Source organism: Dermacentor albipictus, chromosome 1 (genome assembly GCF_038994185.2).
Source record: "Dermacentor albipictus isolate Rhodes 1998 colony chromosome 1, USDA_Dalb.pri_finalv2, whole genome shotgun sequence".
NCBI lineage: Eukaryota > Metazoa > Arthropoda > Arachnida > Ixodida > Ixodidae > Dermacentor > Dermacentor albipictus.
This window is the reverse complement of record NC_091821.1, coordinates 62,612,187-62,631,306: the sequence shown is the minus strand read 5'-3', so window position 1 is coordinate 62,631,306 and position 19,120 is coordinate 62,612,187. Positions and strand designations below refer to the sequence as shown.

The window sequence follows — 19,120 nt, the reverse complement described above, 5'->3', positions numbered from 1 at the left end:
ACATTCGTTTACTTACATGTGAAGGTATATGCCAGAGCACTTCGGGGCTTTGGTGGCACAAAAGGCACGAATGTGCCATAGCGTCCGATGTTGACGCGCGATCGCATGTCAAACCTAAACTGTACGAAACTACTACGCATCCAAAAAACAAAGATTCGAAACCGAAATTTGTGTCATCCTTTATTGCATGAATGCGTACATCGTGGTTTACAAAAGTCACACTTAGCAAGCGCTTTCTGTAAACTTAATATTAACGCATCACCTTCATAAAGCCATAAGGTATGCGATTTTAAAAGACAAAGCATAAGGTGACCTGTACTTGCTTTCAGCTCTTTCAATAGTAACTGCGCTGGCCACGTTGTCCAGTTGCAGCAGGGCGGCGCCCCACTTTTTCGGGCCAGCTTTTCCTCAAGAGTTGGTATACTATAACTCTATGCTCGCGGCTACATCTTCCGTCTGCCAGTCTTCCGTAAATAATAAGAAATGTATCATTCCACATGCAAACTGTCACGTGACTAGCTCAAGCCACGGATGTACTGAACTCTCCACACACTTTTGCGAACAGAGCGGCCAGTCCGGCCATGCTTCAGCAACCGCATCTAACAAGCTCTAACTGGCGCTTAGATCTCAGGAGTCAGAGCAGCCACTTTCGAGACGCGCTGCGCGTCGTATCGAGTCTTTTGCCGAAGTGGTCAAGCCGTACTGCGTCGTGTCCGACGCGACATGTGTCGCCTGTCAAAAGGATGGCCGTTCGGGTTGTTCAAACGTGATACGGAACTCGTGAAATTCAGGTGTTTGTGCACTTCGGATCGCACGCGGAATCATTCCATGAATCTGCTATTAAATGTACTGACAGTTATAAAGCCAGGTAAGGACTCGTAATGATTTCATGAGGGAGGTAAAGAGTAAGATGTGCCTCAAAACCATCGAATACGCGGCCAAAGTCGACGGAGAAATCGTAGCTCAGACTGTTGCGAACTAGCTTCAAGTTTTGTTGGATGCATTGCTCGGAGCCCTGGTGGCCACCTTGTTTGTACGACTGGTGCACGGCGGATGGCAACATTACGCACGAGTGCTTTGCCCTTATCTTTTCTGTGTCGTAACGCATATGCACTGACAGTTTAATGCATGATATCAGACAAATAACCCCGGTTCCGGGGCTTGGAGAGTCCTATAAATGTGGCCGTTGAACACAACATGCAGGTCGCGTTCCAAATCATACGCCCTCCACATTCCGGTCTGTCAAAACGCATCCACGTGAGGCGCTGCACATTGCAATTTTCCTTGTCCCAGTAATGAACATGCAGATATTTCAGCTTCGGCAGTAGAGCAGCCAGCATTCCCACTTGTGTCTTCGCGATATTCCAGGAAACGCTTAGTCCCGTTTGCAGGCACAAGTACTCCAGCCTTTTGACTCTGGTCACGTTCACCTGGAACGAAACATTGCGCGCGGCAGGTGTTTAAAGGGCGATGATGATGATGTGTGATGTTTAATGGCGCAGGGGCCAGCTATAGCCAAAGAGTGCCATGACATATGGTAATGAATTTCCTGTTTTGTATGAAATGAATCAATGAGTGACAAGTGGTAGATGCACCATGGCTAATGGCCTAAAAATAATTCGCCATAAATTGCGTAAAATATATGAGTATTAAAACCATGACAATAGCTAATGATATGTGCTATAAGCATAAAAGTTCCGTTAGAAGGGATGATAGAACAAAACCTATACAATAGCACTAGTGCCTCAAGAGTCCTTGAATTCAAGGACTGAGGGGCATGTGCTGTGAAAGCATCTTGCACTGCAGCTGCACCCTATAGGTGAGGCTGCGCCACAGACAAATAATTTGCATGGTGTCTAAGTCTGCTAGAAACTTTAGTACAGTTCAAGGCGAGGCTGCGCTACAGATAACCAGGTCAAATGATCTGTATGTTGTCTACGTCTGCTAGAAACTTTAGTACTGCTTCAAAATCAAAATGTGCTTGGTGGCTCAAATAATGCTGGGTGAAGGGGAATTAGCTCAAGATATATGCGAGATGAAAGTACTTTTTTCGCTGGGATTCTATTTCATTGCACTGGACAAGAACATGGAGGATCGTAAGAACGACGCTGCACCTATCACAAGTCGGAGGATCACTTCCAGTAAGGAGGTAGGAATTTGTTCCATAGGTACGTCCTATCCTTAACCTGCAAAGAAGCACTTCTTTGTGTCTTGCTGTTTTCTCGTATATTCATTTCCCTATTATTGGTTTGATCACAAGGAGTTTATTTGAAAGTTCATCATCCCACTGCCTTTGACAATATTTCCTCAACTCATGGAGAGATAAAGGTTTTAGGTCAGTGGGCGAGATAGCTACGTGTCTACATACTGAAAACCTACCTACGCGGCACTTTCATCGGCAGCTACATTGTCATTTGTGCCCTATGGCCAGGTACCCAGCATAATATGACCAATTGGTTGCCCATGTAAGCTGAGCATAAGTCGTACAGTTCATTGTGTTTTCGCAGGCTCATTAGAGCTCTAACTACGCTCAATGAGTCTGAACACGATTGCTTTTGTAATATTCATTTGCTTTATGTGTTTAACTGCCGCGAGAGAGAGAGAGAGAGAGATGGAAATTAAAGATAGGGGGTTAGAAAGAGGACAAAGAGGAAAGGGTTAAAAAATGCACACACAGAGACACACACGAAGGGCGTTCCAATTAAAGACGTTCACAAAGGCTGGTAGATCGCAACAAGCGCAGTAGCGCTTGCACGGCCTTCTGTGACGTTAGGTCCTGTCGATGGTGTAGAATTCCTTCTTCCGATAGTGGTCGGTCGTCCAGCTGGTTGAGTTCGTGGCGAAGGGATTCCCTCTGGGGACTGTACTGCACAAAATATGGCCAATCGATTCTTCATGGCCGCAGTGGTCACAGGTTGCGGTGTCGGCCATTCCTATGGGGAACGCATAGGCTTTCGTAAAAGCGACGCCCAACCACAGTCGATACGAAAGCGTGGCGTCTCCACAGCGAAGCTTTGATGGGACTCGAAGGCTTAATGTGGGATCAAGGGAGTATAGTCAGGCTCAATCCAATGCGACGTAGTGCACTGGTGAGCAAGCAGGCGGAGCTTCCTTGCTGCGTCAGTTCTAGAAAGTGGTATTGGTACGTGGTGGTCCCCAGTATGCGTTGAACGGGCAGCTTGATTGGCCCGTTCATTGCCGATAATCCCGCAGTGATTTGGCAACGCAAGTGGACGATCTCCTACGATTCAAAGGCGGCACTGCAGTCTCTGCTGTCATCTTTGCGACGCGGAGCGCACGAACAGCTAGTATTTCAGATTACACAAACGATGCACCATATAAATAATGCAGGTCATGTAATAACTTTCCAATGGCTAACTTCCGAGAGGATTGCATATGCTTCCGCTGTAAGAATACTTGTATGCGGATTTAGTACGCCACACAATGAAAAAGACGGTCCCAAAGCTGCGTAAGCAACACAGCAGGAGATTTCGAAGCGTCCGTATAAAATTCAGTACAGGAATACTCCCAAATTTCAAGAAAATGCGAAGTATATGAGCAGCAGGTGCCCGTTCAGATATTTCTAGGAAAGAGATGTCACATTGGATGGTCTGCCACTCCCAAGGTGGTGGGAGCCTAGTAGGAGCCATTAGGACATTCTCTAGTGGAGGGACGTCTGTTTCTTATGACAGTGCTCTAATCGGAGAAACAGAGGACACCTAGCGGCAGGGCGGTTACGGAACAGCGTGGCCATGGACAAGTCGTGAGTAATTGAATGACACGGATAGTGTACAGATGATTTCACCTTCAATGCGTAGAAAAAGCTTAAATATATCTTTGGGAGTGTAGAGACCATTCGTTAACGTGCAGAGGATGGCACAGGACTAGTCCTGAAGGCGCCTGTAGCAAGGTGGATACCTAACAAGGTGGATAGGATCTAACATTTTCAAAGCACTACACTAAAAAAAGTTTACACCCTTTGGGGCTTATCTTGTCCCACAACAATATCGTCATCTGCCTTGCTTGCGTTTCCTCTCTTGAAAACCCGGCGCTCGCTACTTTCCTGTCGAGAATGCTATGTCAAGCTGGATAACGCGCAAGCCGTTCGTGACTAGGAAGTACCGGGCTCGCAGCGTTAAAGAAAGTAAATGTGGGCAAGACAAATTACGATTTTTGGGGACAAAGTACAACCCAAAGGGTGTGAACTTTTTTTAGAGTGTAGGCGTAGCAGAATTATAGACTATGGCTCCGTAGTCAAGACGTGATCTTATACTTTTGTACAAGCTTATAAGGCATTTCATGTCGCTTCCCCAGGATGTGCGTGACAAGAGTTTCAGCAGATTAATAGTCTTGAGGCACTTTGCCGTAAGATATTTCAGGTACTGGACAATAACTTGTTGTCTAAAAGGATCCCTAAATACTTGTGTTCGCTGCTCACAGGAAGCCGTTCTCCATTGAGATTTATTACGGGTACCAACACGTACTTTTGTGAGGATTTAGTTTAAAAGAGTTTTCGTGCGCCCACTTGGACAATTTATTTAAGCAAAGCTGTACTTGTTGCTCGCAGATGTTTAGATTACATGATTTGTAGCATATCTGGATGTCATACACATATACAGAATAAAACAGTATGTAGTATGTCAGTGTGGATCAAGTTCATTTTGACAATAAAAAGAGTGCAGCTCAGCACACCACCTTGTGGAACACCAGCTTCCTATGTAAAAGGACTAGACAGAACGTTACCAACTCTAACACGGAACGAGCGATAGGAGCGGTAACTCTGAATCACGTTCAGCAAGTTGCCTCGAACTCTCATTTCAGACAGATCACGGAGTATTCCAATGCGCCAAGTTGCACCGTACGCCTTCTCCATATATAAAAATACTGTAAAAAACTATTTGTGGACAAAGGCATCATGGATATTTGTCTCGATGCGGACAAGGTGATCTGTTGTGGATCTTGTATTGGGGTTCAGTACACCTGCTTCAGAGAAAGAGGGTCCAACAGCCGCGTAAGACACACCAACATGCGATTTTGACGCATCGGTGTAGAATTCCGGACAACAGTACTTCAATTGGAGTTCACGGAAATGCATTCGTATTTCGAGCTCTGGTGCATATTTTGTAACTCTTACAAAAGATATATCACGTTCTATCACCTGCCAATCTCAAAGCGGTAGCTGCTTCGCTGGAGGCATCAAGTGGTGTTCGAAGAGTGGAACACCCATTTTCACGCTAAGCTCCCTCACACGAAGTGAGAAAGGCTGTCTCACAGAGGGTCGATTACGGAAAAGTGCAGTACATGTCGAATCGTTAATAGTTTCACAACATGGATGTTCGGGATTAGAGTGCACTTTAAGGAAATATGTAAAGCTGGTGTAAGATTTCTGCATATTGAGTGACCACTCATTCGATTCTACATATAAGCTTTTAATGGGGCTAGTTCTGAATGCGCCTGTGGCCAGACGGATACACAGATGGTGGACGGGATCCAGCATCTTTAGTGCACTCGGGGCGGCAGAGTTGTATACTATTGCGCCACAGTCTAACCTTGATTGAATGAGGCTCTTATAAATTTTCATTATACACTTCCTGTCGCTACCCCATGTTGTGTGGGATAATATTTTGAGTAAGTTCATTGATTTTAGACATTTTGCTTTGAGATATTTTATGTGTGGGATAAAAGTAAGCTTAGAGTCAAGTTTTATACCTAGAAATTTGTGTTCTTTGTTGACAGGTATTTCTTGTCCACACAGTTCCATGCACGGGTCTGGAACCAGGCCTCTCATTCTTGTAAAGAGAACACACGAACTTTTGTGGGGGTTGATTTTAAACCCATTTTTGTCTGCCCACTTAGATATCTTGTTCAATCCCTGCTGTACTTGTCTTTCGCACACTGCAAGGTTATAGGATTTAAAACATTTTTATGTCGTCTACGTATGCGGAATAAAATATAGCTGGTGGTAATGAAGCGCGGAGTGTGTTCGTCTTAACTATAAAGAGTATGCAGCTGAGCACACCTCCCTGGGGTACACCAGTCTCCTGTATAAATTGACGTGAGAGTACATTCCAGACTTTCACGCGGAAGGTACGATTGGACAGATAACTTTCTATCAGGTTTAGCATATTGCCACGGATACCCATTACCTACAAGCCTCGCAAGATCCCGTATCGCCACGTTGTGTTGTACGCCTTCTCCATATCGAGGAATATCGATAAGAAAAACTCTTTGTGTACAAACACGTCACGAATATTCCTCTCAATGCGCACGAGATGGTCGTTTGTGGACCGACCCCCTCTGAAGCCACATTGGCAGGGATCAAGTATTTTGTTCATTTCAAGGATATGTATGAGTTGCCGGTTAATCATTTTCTCAAACAGCTTACAAAGGCAACTCGTTAGAGCTAACGGGCGGTAGCTGGCCACTGACGAAGGATCTTTACCTTGCTTCAAAACGGGGACCACGATCGCTTCTTTCCATGCAGGTGGAAGATATCCAGCAGTCAAAATAGTGTTAAAAAGTGCAAGTAGTGACAGTTGTGTGTCAGTGTGCACGTTCTTAATCATGTCGTACATTATTCTGTCAGGTCCCGGTGCAGAGCTGTTGCATACGATCAAGGCAGCTCTCAGCTCGGCAATACAGAAAGAACGGTTGTATGGTGCGTTTTGTGGGGATTTCCGCTCAAATGCCTTACGTTCTTCTATTTGACTGTACTTGTTGAAGGATTTTGAGTAGTGTATTGAGCTTGACGCTTGCTCAAAGTGCTCCCCTAGGGTGTCTTTCTGTTCTTCTAGGGTATTCCCTTGATCGTTCACCATAGGCAACGAGTTTATTTGCTGCCCTTTTACCTTCCTTACGCCATTCCAAACTTTCGCCTCCTGTGTGTACGAAGTTATACCTGAAAGGAACCTCGCCCAGCTTTCTCTCCTCGCCTGACGTCGTATCCGCCTTCCCTGCGATGTTATGTTTAAATTCAATTAGATTTTCTGTGTTCGGCGATCTGCGAAATATTCCCCCTGCCTTATTCTGCCTTTTTCGTGCATTTCTACAGTTATCATTCCACCAGGGAACACGTCTTTTAGATGAACCACCATTCGTTTGCGGGATAAACTTTTCAGCAGCATCACAAATAAAAGCGGTAAAATATGCGACAGCGTCATCTATACTAAAATTGTTTATAAAATCAGGTGATAAGTGAGTAGTCTCTTTAAAATGTTCCCAGTCAGCCGATGCTAATTTCCGGATGGGAACACGAGGAGGGTTTGCATGCTCCGTTATTAAGTTTAAAGTTATAGGGAAGTGGTCACTTTCAAATGGATTATTCATCACATTCCATTCCAGATGAGGGAGAAGGGTAGCGGAGCCTATTGCTAGGTCTATGGATGAATATAAATTGTGTTGAATGCTGTAATATGTTGGTTCCTTCTTATTTAAACAGGCAGGCACTAGAGGTCAGAATAAAGTTTTCAGTGAGTCGGCCTCTTGAGTCGCAACGCGCGTCTCCCCACAACGTGTTGTGGGCGTTAAAATCGCCCACAAGTATGTAGGGTTCCGGGAGCTGTTTTATGAGTCGGCTTTTAATCTGTTTTAATCGGCTTTTTGGAGGTGATAGCTTAGGGAGATATATATGGCACAGACAGTTAAAAACTTATTGAAAAGAACCCCTCTAACTGACACTGCCTCGAGGGGTGTCTGTAAGGCTATACGTGGCGACAAGCTACAGACTTGTGTGCGAGGATTGCTACACCGCCGCCCGATGTGTTAGCCTCATCACGGTCCTTGCGGAAGATGGTGTACTGGCGAAGAAAGTTTGTTTGTGTACGTTTTAGATGCGTCTCCTGAACACACAGTAACTTTGGATTATGTTTGTGTAGGAGTTCTCTAATATCCTCAAGGTTATGGAGAAGTTCTCTAACATTCCATTGTAGTATTTGTGTATCCGGTATGTGACTTGTGTTTAGTGCTGTGCGTTTAAGAAACGAGGGTTAGCTTACGGGCCCTTTGCAGGCGCCGTGACGGGAGTTTTGTCTCTTTTGGAGCGATCGCGAGAGCCTCGCCGCTCCTTGGGCGCTGGTCGCGCCGTCATGCTGGTGGTTGTGTCCATCACCTCTTGCGAGGCGCTGGACACGCGCTCTTCCGAGCGTTTTGTTTGACGTGAAGGCCTCCGTACGTTGGACGAGGCCTTTGAGGCCACCTGCCCGGAGGTAGATGGCCCCTTCTGCTGGGTTGACGGAGCAGCGCTAGCTGCAACCGCCGCGGGGGCAGATGACGTAACTGCCGACTCACTGGTTGGGGGCGGACAGCCGCCGGAAGCCGTTGTGTCGCTGCCCCCTGACGCGTCACATCGGCAAAGGTGTTCTTTGGCAGGAACGATACCCGCCTGCGTGCCTCCTTGAAACTTATGTTTTCTTTTACTTTAATTGTAACAATTTCCTTTTCTTTCCTCCAAGATGGGCACGACCGCGACTATGCAGCGTGCTCCCCATCACGGTTTACACAGTGGAGAGAGTTTTCACAAGATTCAGAGGTGTGCTCATGAGCACTGCGCATTTCGCGCAAGTTTGGCGGCCTCGGCAGCTGTGACCGAAACGCTGGCATTTGAAGCATCGCAGGGGATTAGGGATGTATGGCCGAACACGAAGCTTGATATACCCGGCCTCGATGGACTCGGGCAGAACACTTGTGTCAAAAGTATTAGGTGTTTGGTCTGTATTTCCTTATTGTCACGCCTCGTCTTGATTCGTTTGATGTTGATGACGTTCTGCTCACCGAAGCCCTCCAGGAGCTCAGCTTCAGTCAGCTGCAAGAGATCATCATCGGAGACTACGCCACGGATGGTATTCATAGTACGATGTGGAGTCGCTGTTACTTGGGTGTCCCCAAATGATACTAGATTGGGTAGCTTTTCATAGTGTTTCTGGTTGCGGAGCTCCAAGAGGAGATCACCGCTTGCCATCCTGGATGCTTTATAACCTGTACCAAAAACTTGGGTGAGAGACTTAGACACGAGGAATGGCGAGATTGTTCGCACGGGTTTGTCTGGTCGCTCAGAGGGGACAACATGGAAACGAAGGAAGGTTTCTTTTTGGTGGGCAAAAGACTCGAAGACATCATCGGCGCGCCCCCTTTTCAGGGAGCTTCAGGTAGTGGGGGAAGGAAGTAGCCATAAAAGAGTAATTTCGGCAGTAATGCCAGCCACCCACCGTGGAGTCCTAGAAGGGGACACTGCAGGACCTGACAGCCTGGAAACGCCAGCTGTACATTACCACTAGTATAACCAAATATGAAATAACCTAGGTTGGCTATTCACACAAGGTTAACCCTTGCTGCCTGGAAAAATTGGAAGTAAAGGGGAAGCCAGAAGAAGACAGGAAAGGTGGAAAGTAAGGGAAAGACGAAGGCTGTAGGGAGAGAGAGAGACAGCAAAAGGCAACTACCGATTTCCCCCGGGTGGGTCAGTCCGGGGGTGCCGTCTACGTGAAGCAGAGGCCAAAGAGGTGTGTTGCCTCCGCCGGGGGGCCGAACACCCGGCATCGGCTCAACCCCCAGGATCCCCCTTTCCCCTGACACGGCTAAGCCGCGCACGACTACACGCGGGAGGGCCCAACCCTCGTGTGCTCGGGTACTTGGTGTCGCAACACACCAAACGCTTGCTTACGCAGACGCCTCTGCGGGGTCGCGAAAGGTCGTCCATCGACTTTCCATTGAGGAACGTCTGAGGAGCACTCATCTTGTTTTGTAAGGTTTAGAACGATGGGGAAGGATCACTGCCATAACGGTTATTATTCTCATTCGACTCCAGATATGGCACAATTGCACTGGACAGTATGCTTAAGTCTATGGAAGAAAATGTTTTGTGTAGCTAGGGCTGTATAATGTTGGTTCTTTCTTATTAAGCTAGCAGGCACTTGAAGAGAATTCGATTTCTATTATCCGTCTTATCCGTAAGAGTCACCCCGCAGTGTATTATGTGCGTTTAGATCCCCGGCGGCTATGTATGGTGGTAGAACTCATCAATAAAGCTTCGAAATGTTGTTCTAGAGAGTTGATAACTTGGGTGGGGGGATGTGTCCAGACGTGATGGGGACTAGTTTATTGAATAGCACTGCTTCGATAGCAAATGCCTCGAGAGGGGTTTGAAGTTGCAGTTGCCAGTAGGCAACGCATCTGTCGACTATTAAAGATACACCGCCGGACGATGCAACAGCGTCGTCTCGGTCTTCCCGGAAAATAGCGTGTTGCCGGGGAAAGTTTGTGTAGATTTAAGATGAGTCTCCTGCAAACACAGCACCTTTGGATTGTATTTGTGTAAACGTTCTTTAATGTCATCGAGGTTGTGCCCAAGACCTCCCACGTTCCAGTATATGTGTATCCATATTGTCTGTTCTGTGTGTCAAGATGAGTCAAGTTGCCTTATGGAGCCTTTCCAGACCCCGTAATCCGGGGTTTCTCTTTCTCAGAGTGGTCGAGAGAATCGCGCCTCTCCTGAGGCGCTGGATGCCCCGCCTGGCTTCCATGGGGTTGTGTCCATCGACTCCTGGGAGCTCCTGGACTTCCGCTCACCCGAGCGGGGTGTTTTCGGGATGGGCCTCACCTGAAGAGGTGAAGCCTTGAAGGCCATCAACCCAGAGGTCGATGGCCTCACCTTCTGCGGCGGTGAAGCAGGCATCTGCACTCGCCGGGCGGGCTGGTGGCACGGCCGCGGCCACACTCTTTGTGGACCAGGCAGATGCCGGAGTCTGCTGATGTATGGTCAGACTCTGAATTTCGTGTATCGTGTTTCCAGCGTTTCTGGTACCACACTGGACGTAAAGGTGACATTCAGATGTTTAGTCGAAATTCCTTTGTTTTTCCGTTTGATTACGACTTTTTTTACTATGGTAATGTTCTGCTCTTTCCAGCCCTCTAGGAGCTCTTCCTCGGTCAGGTTCAACAGATCAGCACTCCTCTGCTTGTGTTCATGGATCAATGTGGAGTCACTGTAAGGTTCACACCATCGAATGAGACTATGGAGTTTATCATGTTTTTGTTTATCGCGGACCTCAAGCAGGAGGTCGCCGCTTGCCATCTTTGTAATTTTGTAGCCAGGACCAATTGGCTTCGGTGAGACTTTTCGTAAATCTTAAATGTCATATCATTCGAACAGTCTTTTCAGGGTTTTCCCTATGTATGACGTGAAATCATGGAAAGGTTTCTTTGCGTTGTTCAAAAAAGTGCAATATTTCTCCGTTGCGCCCTCTTTTGATAAGGGGGCGATCAGGCAGACGGGGGAAGGACGATAAATCTATAAATAGATGCTTAATTTGGGAGGCTATGCCAGCCACCTACCACAGAGTCCAACAAGGGGACGCTACGAGACCCGAAGGAAACGCAGACGCCAACTGTACATAGCTACTATAACCTAATAGATCCAAGGTTGGATAAACTACACCAGGTTTACCCATGCTGAATGGAAGATCGGGAGTAAAACGAAGTGAAGAGAAGACAGGGAGGTGGAAAGTGAGAGAAAGACGAAGGTTGGAGGAGAGAGACAGGAAAAGGCAACCACCGATTTCCACCGGGTGGGTCAATCAGGGGGTGTCGCTTACGTGAAGCCGAGGCCGAAGGGGCGTGTTGCCTCCACCGAGGAACCGTAAAGGTCCAAACTTCCCGCATCGGCTCAACCCCCTTTTCCCCGGACACGGCTAAGCCACGCACGGTTAGACGCGGGATCGTGGATGCAACCCTCATGTGCTCGCGTGCGTGAAACGGTATTTGAAGGGACTGACAACCAATTTTTATGGCACCTACTTTTTACAGCGAAACTGTTAGCCTCTATAGTCGGTCGGGATTTTTTGAGGCGCGTCCTTATGGAAAAAAAAAACCCTTCAACGAATAAAAAAAATTCGTGGGGCCGCAACATTCATATGGAGCCGCAACATTCATATGGGGACGGATTACCAGCGAAGCTGTTTAGGCTGCATACCTTATGAAATCACATGTTTTTTCATATGTCACCACTCTACGCCGACACAAGCGCCGCCGCGGTCACCGCACCTCCCGTGCATCTGCCGCAAATGATGTTGCAGCCTCACCGGGACCCCCGACGCACGTGGGGCTATAACCACAGAAGCTCAGGTCACGTGCAGAGGCGCCATCCCCACACTCTTTCCCCCTCTCATTATTCGTGAAACAGGGTTTAAAACGAATGCAGCCCATGAAGGCCAACTTGCTACACTATGTGAACTTTCTTAATATATAGTGTTTCTTTTACAGCGCCGCATTTATGTGGTTCTGTTGGGAACCAAGGCATTAAACTTATTTTTAGAAGTTGGCGCAGTGCTTGAAGCCTGCTTCACCTCAGCTTCAAAGATCCCTTAAAGCGCATACAGGGACAAGGGACCAAACGAACGACGAAGACAACGTCCGTACTTTTGGTCCCTTGTCCCTGTATGCGCTGTAAGTGATGTTTGAAACTATGGAATACCAACTTGCCCGTACCCAAACCTTGCTTCACCTCAGCCGCGGGTCGGTCCGGTATTGCAGTCTTCGGGCTCGGCCCACGCATTCCTGTCCACGCGCCGTGATACGAACGTAAGCCGAGCCGTTTTCTTAAGGGTTAAGGGTTTTCTCACGTTTTCTTAAGGGTTGAGGTATTAACGCGACAACGTTAAGGAGCCCGCGTCGCAGAAAATCAGGTGTCGGCGTCCCTCGTTTGGCGTCGGACGTCGTTCCGGCAAAAATATTCTCGAACGACGCATACTCAGATATTCCATGTGACACAAGAAATTGACTGAACTAATTGAATTTCTCAAGCTGAAATACGGGGAAAAATCATAAACTACGACTTGCACACAACTATACTGAGATTGTAGCTCTCGGATTGTAATTTGAATATACGAGAAAACATAATTCTGTTACGCGAAAACTCAAACACCTTTTCCAGCGTTTCTACAATGCATAGGACGGAGACGGCGTCCGCCATTTGCGCATGCCGGGGCGTAAATATCTCAAAGTCCACGGAGTGGCGCGCCCGCTTCCTTGACACTTCCAGATGGCGTTCGCCTCCGCCGCATCGTGTTTCAGCACGTGCAACCGTGCGGAACGTTAAGTCTTCATAAACTTTAAGCAGTAGTTTGGAAGTAGGTTGGTTGTAGTGTGTGTGCACTGGTATCGGGAATACTAATTTGGTAGGATAGTTAGATCGTGGCCGCGTCTCTGAACACGTGTAAACACGTATCATACCATAATTCTGTGCGGCATTTCTTACTTCTAAATCATTGGTGATAATAACTTCGAAGCATATTAAGAATTTAGATTCTGTGCGTATCGGCCTTTGCTAGAAGGCACGTGCTCTGAAAGCTTCGGCGTTTGTATTAGAAAAAACCAAGTGTAACAGATGACAAGAAAGACGGAAAAGTGTGCAGTGTGCGGGGGGTTCCTCAAGGCAGACGAGGGGATGGATGAGAATGGAGAGGGAATCGAGTCAATCGCCAGACCCTGATGTCGATGCTAGGCTGAAGAAAAATGAGGCTTTCCAGGATGAACTTGTCAAACAGGTCGAAGAGCTAAAAAATGAGCTAAATATGGAGCGCGCTGCACGGAAGGCGGCGGAAAAAAGACTTCAAGCAGCTGAGTAAGAGCTGAACAGGGCCGCAATCGTGAACGAGAACGGTGGGAACACTGGAACGCAGTCGGCCGACGTGACAGGAGAGCGAGTGCCAACAAAGCACGTGGAATGCGCGCAACGTGGCGAGGGGGTAGCGGGTAAGAGCTGTATCTACCTTGACGTGGCCACAAAGAAAAAGCAGGAACGCAGAGGTCAATGCATGCCCCTTGTCAAGTCCAAATCACACAGAAAAGGATGACAATGGAAAGCAGGGAGAGGCCTCGGCAGTAGGAGAGAGCGAAAGGGTGATTATCGCCGGCAACTCAAACCTGGCTAGGTGCTCAGAGACAATTGTGGAGATGGTGGAAGGCGACAAAAGAGTGGCGGTAGGTACATTTCCAGGACGGGCATTGGGTGCTGCCATGGAGCGAGCAAAAGTAAAGCTGGCGGAAAGTGCCCACGGACGCAACCTTGTCAGTAGCAGGTGGGCTAAATTACGTCCTAAACAGAAAAAAAGATAGGAGTAGCTCAGCGCTTGGCGAAGGGGGTAGACGACATGCGCGAGCTGTCCCCTCAGGTGCAGATCGTGGTGTTACCGGTGCCGGAGGTGCCTGTACGTGACAGTAACGTACAAAAAGCCGTATTGGCTGCTAATGAGACTATATGGACAATGAGCCGAGACAAAGGTTACGAGGTTGTCGAAGTAAACAGGGAAGTGAGAAGGTGTGGTGGTTTCCAACGAGACGGGATCCACTTGAATCACAGGCTTGGACGAGAAATGGGCTGGCGAATTGCTAGTCGCATGGTTGCTTTTTTGGGGGCGGACGGGTGATTAGGAGGCCAGTGTAGGTTGTAATGAAGAAGGTCTCCTCTAGGAACTTTAGAGGAACTTTAGAATAGCATCGCCGTCATTAAGTGAAAAAGAAGGAAAACAAGGAAGAGGGCTCGCCATACAATAGGCTACATAAACATGCAGGGCGGCAGAAGAAAGGAAGAGTGGGTAGAGATTCAGGAGCAGTTAAATAGAGAACAAATAGGGATGCATGCGGTTACAAAAACGCATTTTAGAGACTTGGAAGGGACGCCAGTGATTGAGAACTACGTTTGGGACGGGTGCAATAAAACCAAATCGGAAACAAAGGGAAGGGGCGTCGGAATGCTCATTCATGAATGTCTGATGTTTAGTGGCGCAAGGGCCAGGTATGGCCAAAAAGCGCCATGTCAGTGTTATTGGGAATGCTCATCCATCAGGGAGCCAAATGGAAAATAGTACGTTCAAAATGTCAAGAGCACCTTTGGTTATCATGTACAAATGCAAAACTTGGCTGGGCGTAACGTATTTGTGGACCGGAAATAATTGCACAGAGAAGAACCAAGAGTTAGTGGAATGCCTAAGTGCTGATATTAAGGGTTTCGGGAATAATGCCGTAATTATCCTGTTAGGTTAAAAAAAATATTTTCGCTGTAACAACAACGTTTTCACAAAATTGTGCAACTTAGTCAAATCAAGGGAAGCGTTATATGATTTCCGAAAACAGAGCCAATGGGTGTTACCTTTCACAAGAACAAATTATGGTTTCAGGCGATTGCAGTACCAGGTGCCGAAAATATTAAATATGATACAGGCTTCCCATACCGAACTAAATGCTATTACGAGAAAGGCACTGAAATTTAATTTAATTAATAATGGTCAAATCTTATAAATAACATTTGCCATGATTATTATTTTCTTCTTTTTTATTCATTTTATTTTTTAGCATGTTCCAAACCTCGCTTTTCCATCGTTCCGCATTTTTTTGTTCCGCTGAACATTGCCGTTGCATTGAGTTGAATTTTTGGTATTTTAAAGCGTTTTTGTTCAGGTGTTTCTTGTCATTTGTGCATGATCTTTTTTTTTTTCCTCCACCTTTTTCTGTATACAGATGTATGCCTACATGTACAGATGCAAATATGTATAGATGCTGGGTTGGTGTAGATGCGCATGTGAATATATGTATACAGATGTTATAATTGTTCTGCTGTGAATATCAATATCTGTATAATGTGAAATTGTTTTTGCACATATGTAACTGATTTTCTTTGTGAATGTTCTGCAACTGTTTGTCAAAGACAGGGGACAGGGACCTCGTCAAGCTGCGATTGTGCAGCTTTTTGTTCCTGCCCTTGCATTTTCTTTTTCTGCGCAAAGGAAAATGCGAAATAAAGTTTGAAAGTTTGAAAGTTTAGGTGACCTGAATGCCCACATACAGGATCTAGATGGCTATACCGACAACAACGGGAAGTCAATGCTAGACCTTTGACATAAACTCGTTTTCGTGAAGACAGGGCCCAAGTGTGACGGGCAGACCACATGGGAAGTGGGAAATTGGCAATCGATTATTGATTACTGCTTGATAACAGAAGGAATTCGTGATAAGTTGAGAAATGGTCATTGACAAGGAAGGGTATAGCAGCACAGGGAGTGACCACAAACGTATATTGAAAACGGTATGTGTAGTTGCGAAAGAGAGCAAGGAGCACAAAGCGAGTCCAAATTTGAACGTTGGGCAAATAACAAATATAGTGACATGAGTCGAGGAAGAACTTGGCAAATGGCCAAGCAAAGAGTGGAAATACGGCGAGCTAAGTGTAATAACGACAGAAATACAGAAAGAGAAGCAACATGCTCGTTGGAAAGGAAGAAACCGAAAAGCTGGTGGAACAGGGAAATACGAGAAGCGATCTCCGAACGACAGAAGGCCTCCCGAGAGCACAGGCAGGAAAAAAAAAAAAAAGCGCAGTTGCCGCAGGATGAAGTAGCCAGAAAATGGGAAATCTACCAAGAGAAAAAAAATGTATGGTTCAAATACTCGTTCAAGCACAGATAAAAGGTGAAAGTGAACGTTGTTTGTCAGAAATACGTGATAGAAAGAAGGCCTAGAATATTTTGGAACCACATAAACTTATTAAGCAGGAAGTCGTGAACAATACAACAACGTATCCTAGACGAAGATGGAAACAAACTAGCAGGAGACGCGACATTAAATTACACCCGAAAAATAACAGCCGAATATTTCTAAGGCAATGGCGAGGTTTTACTTGAGGAAAAAAAAGAATATGAAAGATAACCAGATGGAAGAGAAGCGGGTGCTGACAAATTTTAACTGTAAGAAAGCCGAAAAGAAAATTGCCAAGCGCACAGCCACAGGGCTAGACAAGGTTCCCGCTACGGTTATTAATGAACTAGGATAAAAAAGTAAGGAAGCTCTGGTGAAAGCAGCAGAAAAAAGTTCAAAAGATAGACGAATACCAGAAAGTTGGTGACAAAGTAGAATGAATTTATAAAGGTAAGGGGGAGAATTCACTCGTACAGGCCATTGACCATTACATCGGTAATGTACAGGTTAGCAATGCAAGCAATTAAATTAAAGCTGCAAGCATGGGCAGAGAATAAGGGAATTTTGGGGGAACTTCAGAATGGCTTCAGAATATGTAGGCGTCTGGATGATAACTTATTTGTTCTTACTCAGTCTATTGAAATATCCAGAGTAGAAAGGAGATCGTTATATGTGGCCTTTTTTTCAGATTATAGGAGCGTATGACAACGTAGATCGCAACATCTTGTGGGATATTCTGGAAGGGGAGGCTTGGTCGACGATTGTATACAGCTTTTGAGAGAGATTTACCTAGAAAATACCATTTGCGTTGAACGGGAAGGAATGAGGAGGGAGGAGAAAGTTGATATCAACAAGGGACTGAGGCAGGGGTGCCCTTTATCCCCACTGCTGTTTATGATGTACATGGCGAGGATGGAAAGGGCGCTAGAGGAAAGTAAATTAAATTATGGGGTTTTACGTGCCAAAACCACTTTGATTATGAGGCACGCCGTAGTGGGGGACTCCGGAAATTTTGACCACCTGGGGTTCTTTAACGTGCACCTAAATCTAAGTACACGGGTGTTTTCGTATTTTGCCTCCATCGAAATGCGGCCGCCGTGGCCACTAGAGGAAAGTAATGTCGGGTTTAATCTCTCATACAAACAGGCGGGTACAGTAATAGAGCAGCAGCTTCCAGGATTATTTCATGCGGACGACATTGTGTTGCTAGCTAACGAGCGAAGTTATATGCAATGTCTGGTTAATATCTGTGGACAGGAAGGCGAGAAGTTAGGCGCGAAATTTAGCGTTAAAAAAATCAGGTCTTATGGTATTCAATGAAAACAGTGAAGAGACAGTGTCAATTTAGGTCCAGGAAATAGCTCGGGTAAAAGAATATAAATACCATGGTATATGGATAAACGAAGGCGATAGATATATGGAAACACAGGAAAAAACAATAACAGCAAAGGGGAAGAGAAATGCGGCCATAAAACACAGAGCGCTATGGGGATACAATAGGTACGAGGTGCTCCGGGGTATGTGAAAAGGTGTAATGGTTCCAGGGCTTACATTTGGAAATGGGCTTTGCATTAAATTTGGGGTACAATCAGGACTCGATGGCAACCAAAGGTCAGTGGGACGCGTTGCATTCTGCGCTCACGGGTAGTCTACAAAGGAAACTGTGCAGGTTGATATGGATTGGATAAGCTTGGAAGTGAGAGAAGCTCACAGTGGAATTGATTATAAAGAGCGACTGAGGAATATGAACGAAAGCAAATGGGCTGGGAGAGTTTTCAAGTATTCGTACAGGAAAAGCGTAGATTCACAGGGGAGGAAAAGAACTTGGGACCTTACCAGCAAGTATGCGACCTGTATGGTGAGCAAGATGGCAACAAAGAACATAAAGCGGAAAGTCAGAGACGCTGAGATAATCTCATGGGTGGCGGCAAGGGAAACGAAACCTGCTATCTTAACCTGCTAACTGCTTAAAAGGGAAAAACGAAATCAGTAAAGAAACAATTTATGATAACTCAAAGGGAAGCTCATTACTTTTCAAAGCGAGATCAGGATGCCTCAGAACACGCACCTATAAAGCGAGATATAAGACTACATCTTATAGATGTAGTCTTATATCTATAAGAAAGAAGCGAGTGCTTGCTGCGGTAAAACTAGGGAAACGATGGAGCATGTTTTATTAAAAATGTGAAGACATCTGCCCAGCGGTCGATTGAGTGACCTCCTTGATGCCCTTGGGTTCATCGAAATCAGGGGAAAAGTAAACGCGTCCGCAGTAGAGATTAGTAAGCGGCGATTGGAAGATTGGTGGAAGAAAAGTAGGGAAACGACAAACAATGGAGGCGTGCAAAAACAAAGTTCACAATAGAGGCTCAGAAGGTTTGGTTATGGGAATCCATCGCGGTTTTTTGTCCCTCTCCTTTTTTCGTTTTTCTTCGTTAGCAAAGGTAGGACATTAGGCGACGTAATAACAAGAGCTTGGTGGCGCAACCCACCACCCCGTTCCATAGGGGACGCTCATAGCATCCATCCTTCGGTCCATCGCGGCCCATGCAAGAGGCCGCGTTTCTAGCACAAAACTCGCCTTCGTGCATAGCGTTCGCGGCGAGCGTTTCCCGCTAAACATTACGGTTACATGCGCTGCAGTTGCCGGGAAGCG

At 46.3% G+C, this 19,120-nt stretch overlaps 1 protein-coding gene across 8 annotated transcripts in view; it reads right to left on the bottom strand.

Annotated features, from left to right (window-relative positions):
• Positions 1-280: 280 nt before the first annotated feature.
• LOC139047669 (uncharacterized) overlaps positions 281-19,120 on the bottom strand; it is a 37,922-nt gene continuing 19,082 nt past the window's right edge. For 3 of the 8 annotated variants that reach the window (XM_070521567.1, XM_070521560.1, XM_070521565.1), the window contains one exon: positions 281-1,430. In XM_070521567.1, coding sequence (XP_070377668.1) covers positions 1,122-1,430 — 309 coding nt within the window. In that variant the 3' untranslated portion in view covers positions 281-1,121. The remainder of the gene's footprint in view (positions 1,431-19,120) is intronic. The other 5 variants (XM_070521568.1, XM_070521569.1, XR_011507307.1 and 2 more) reach the window with 3 other exon arrangements.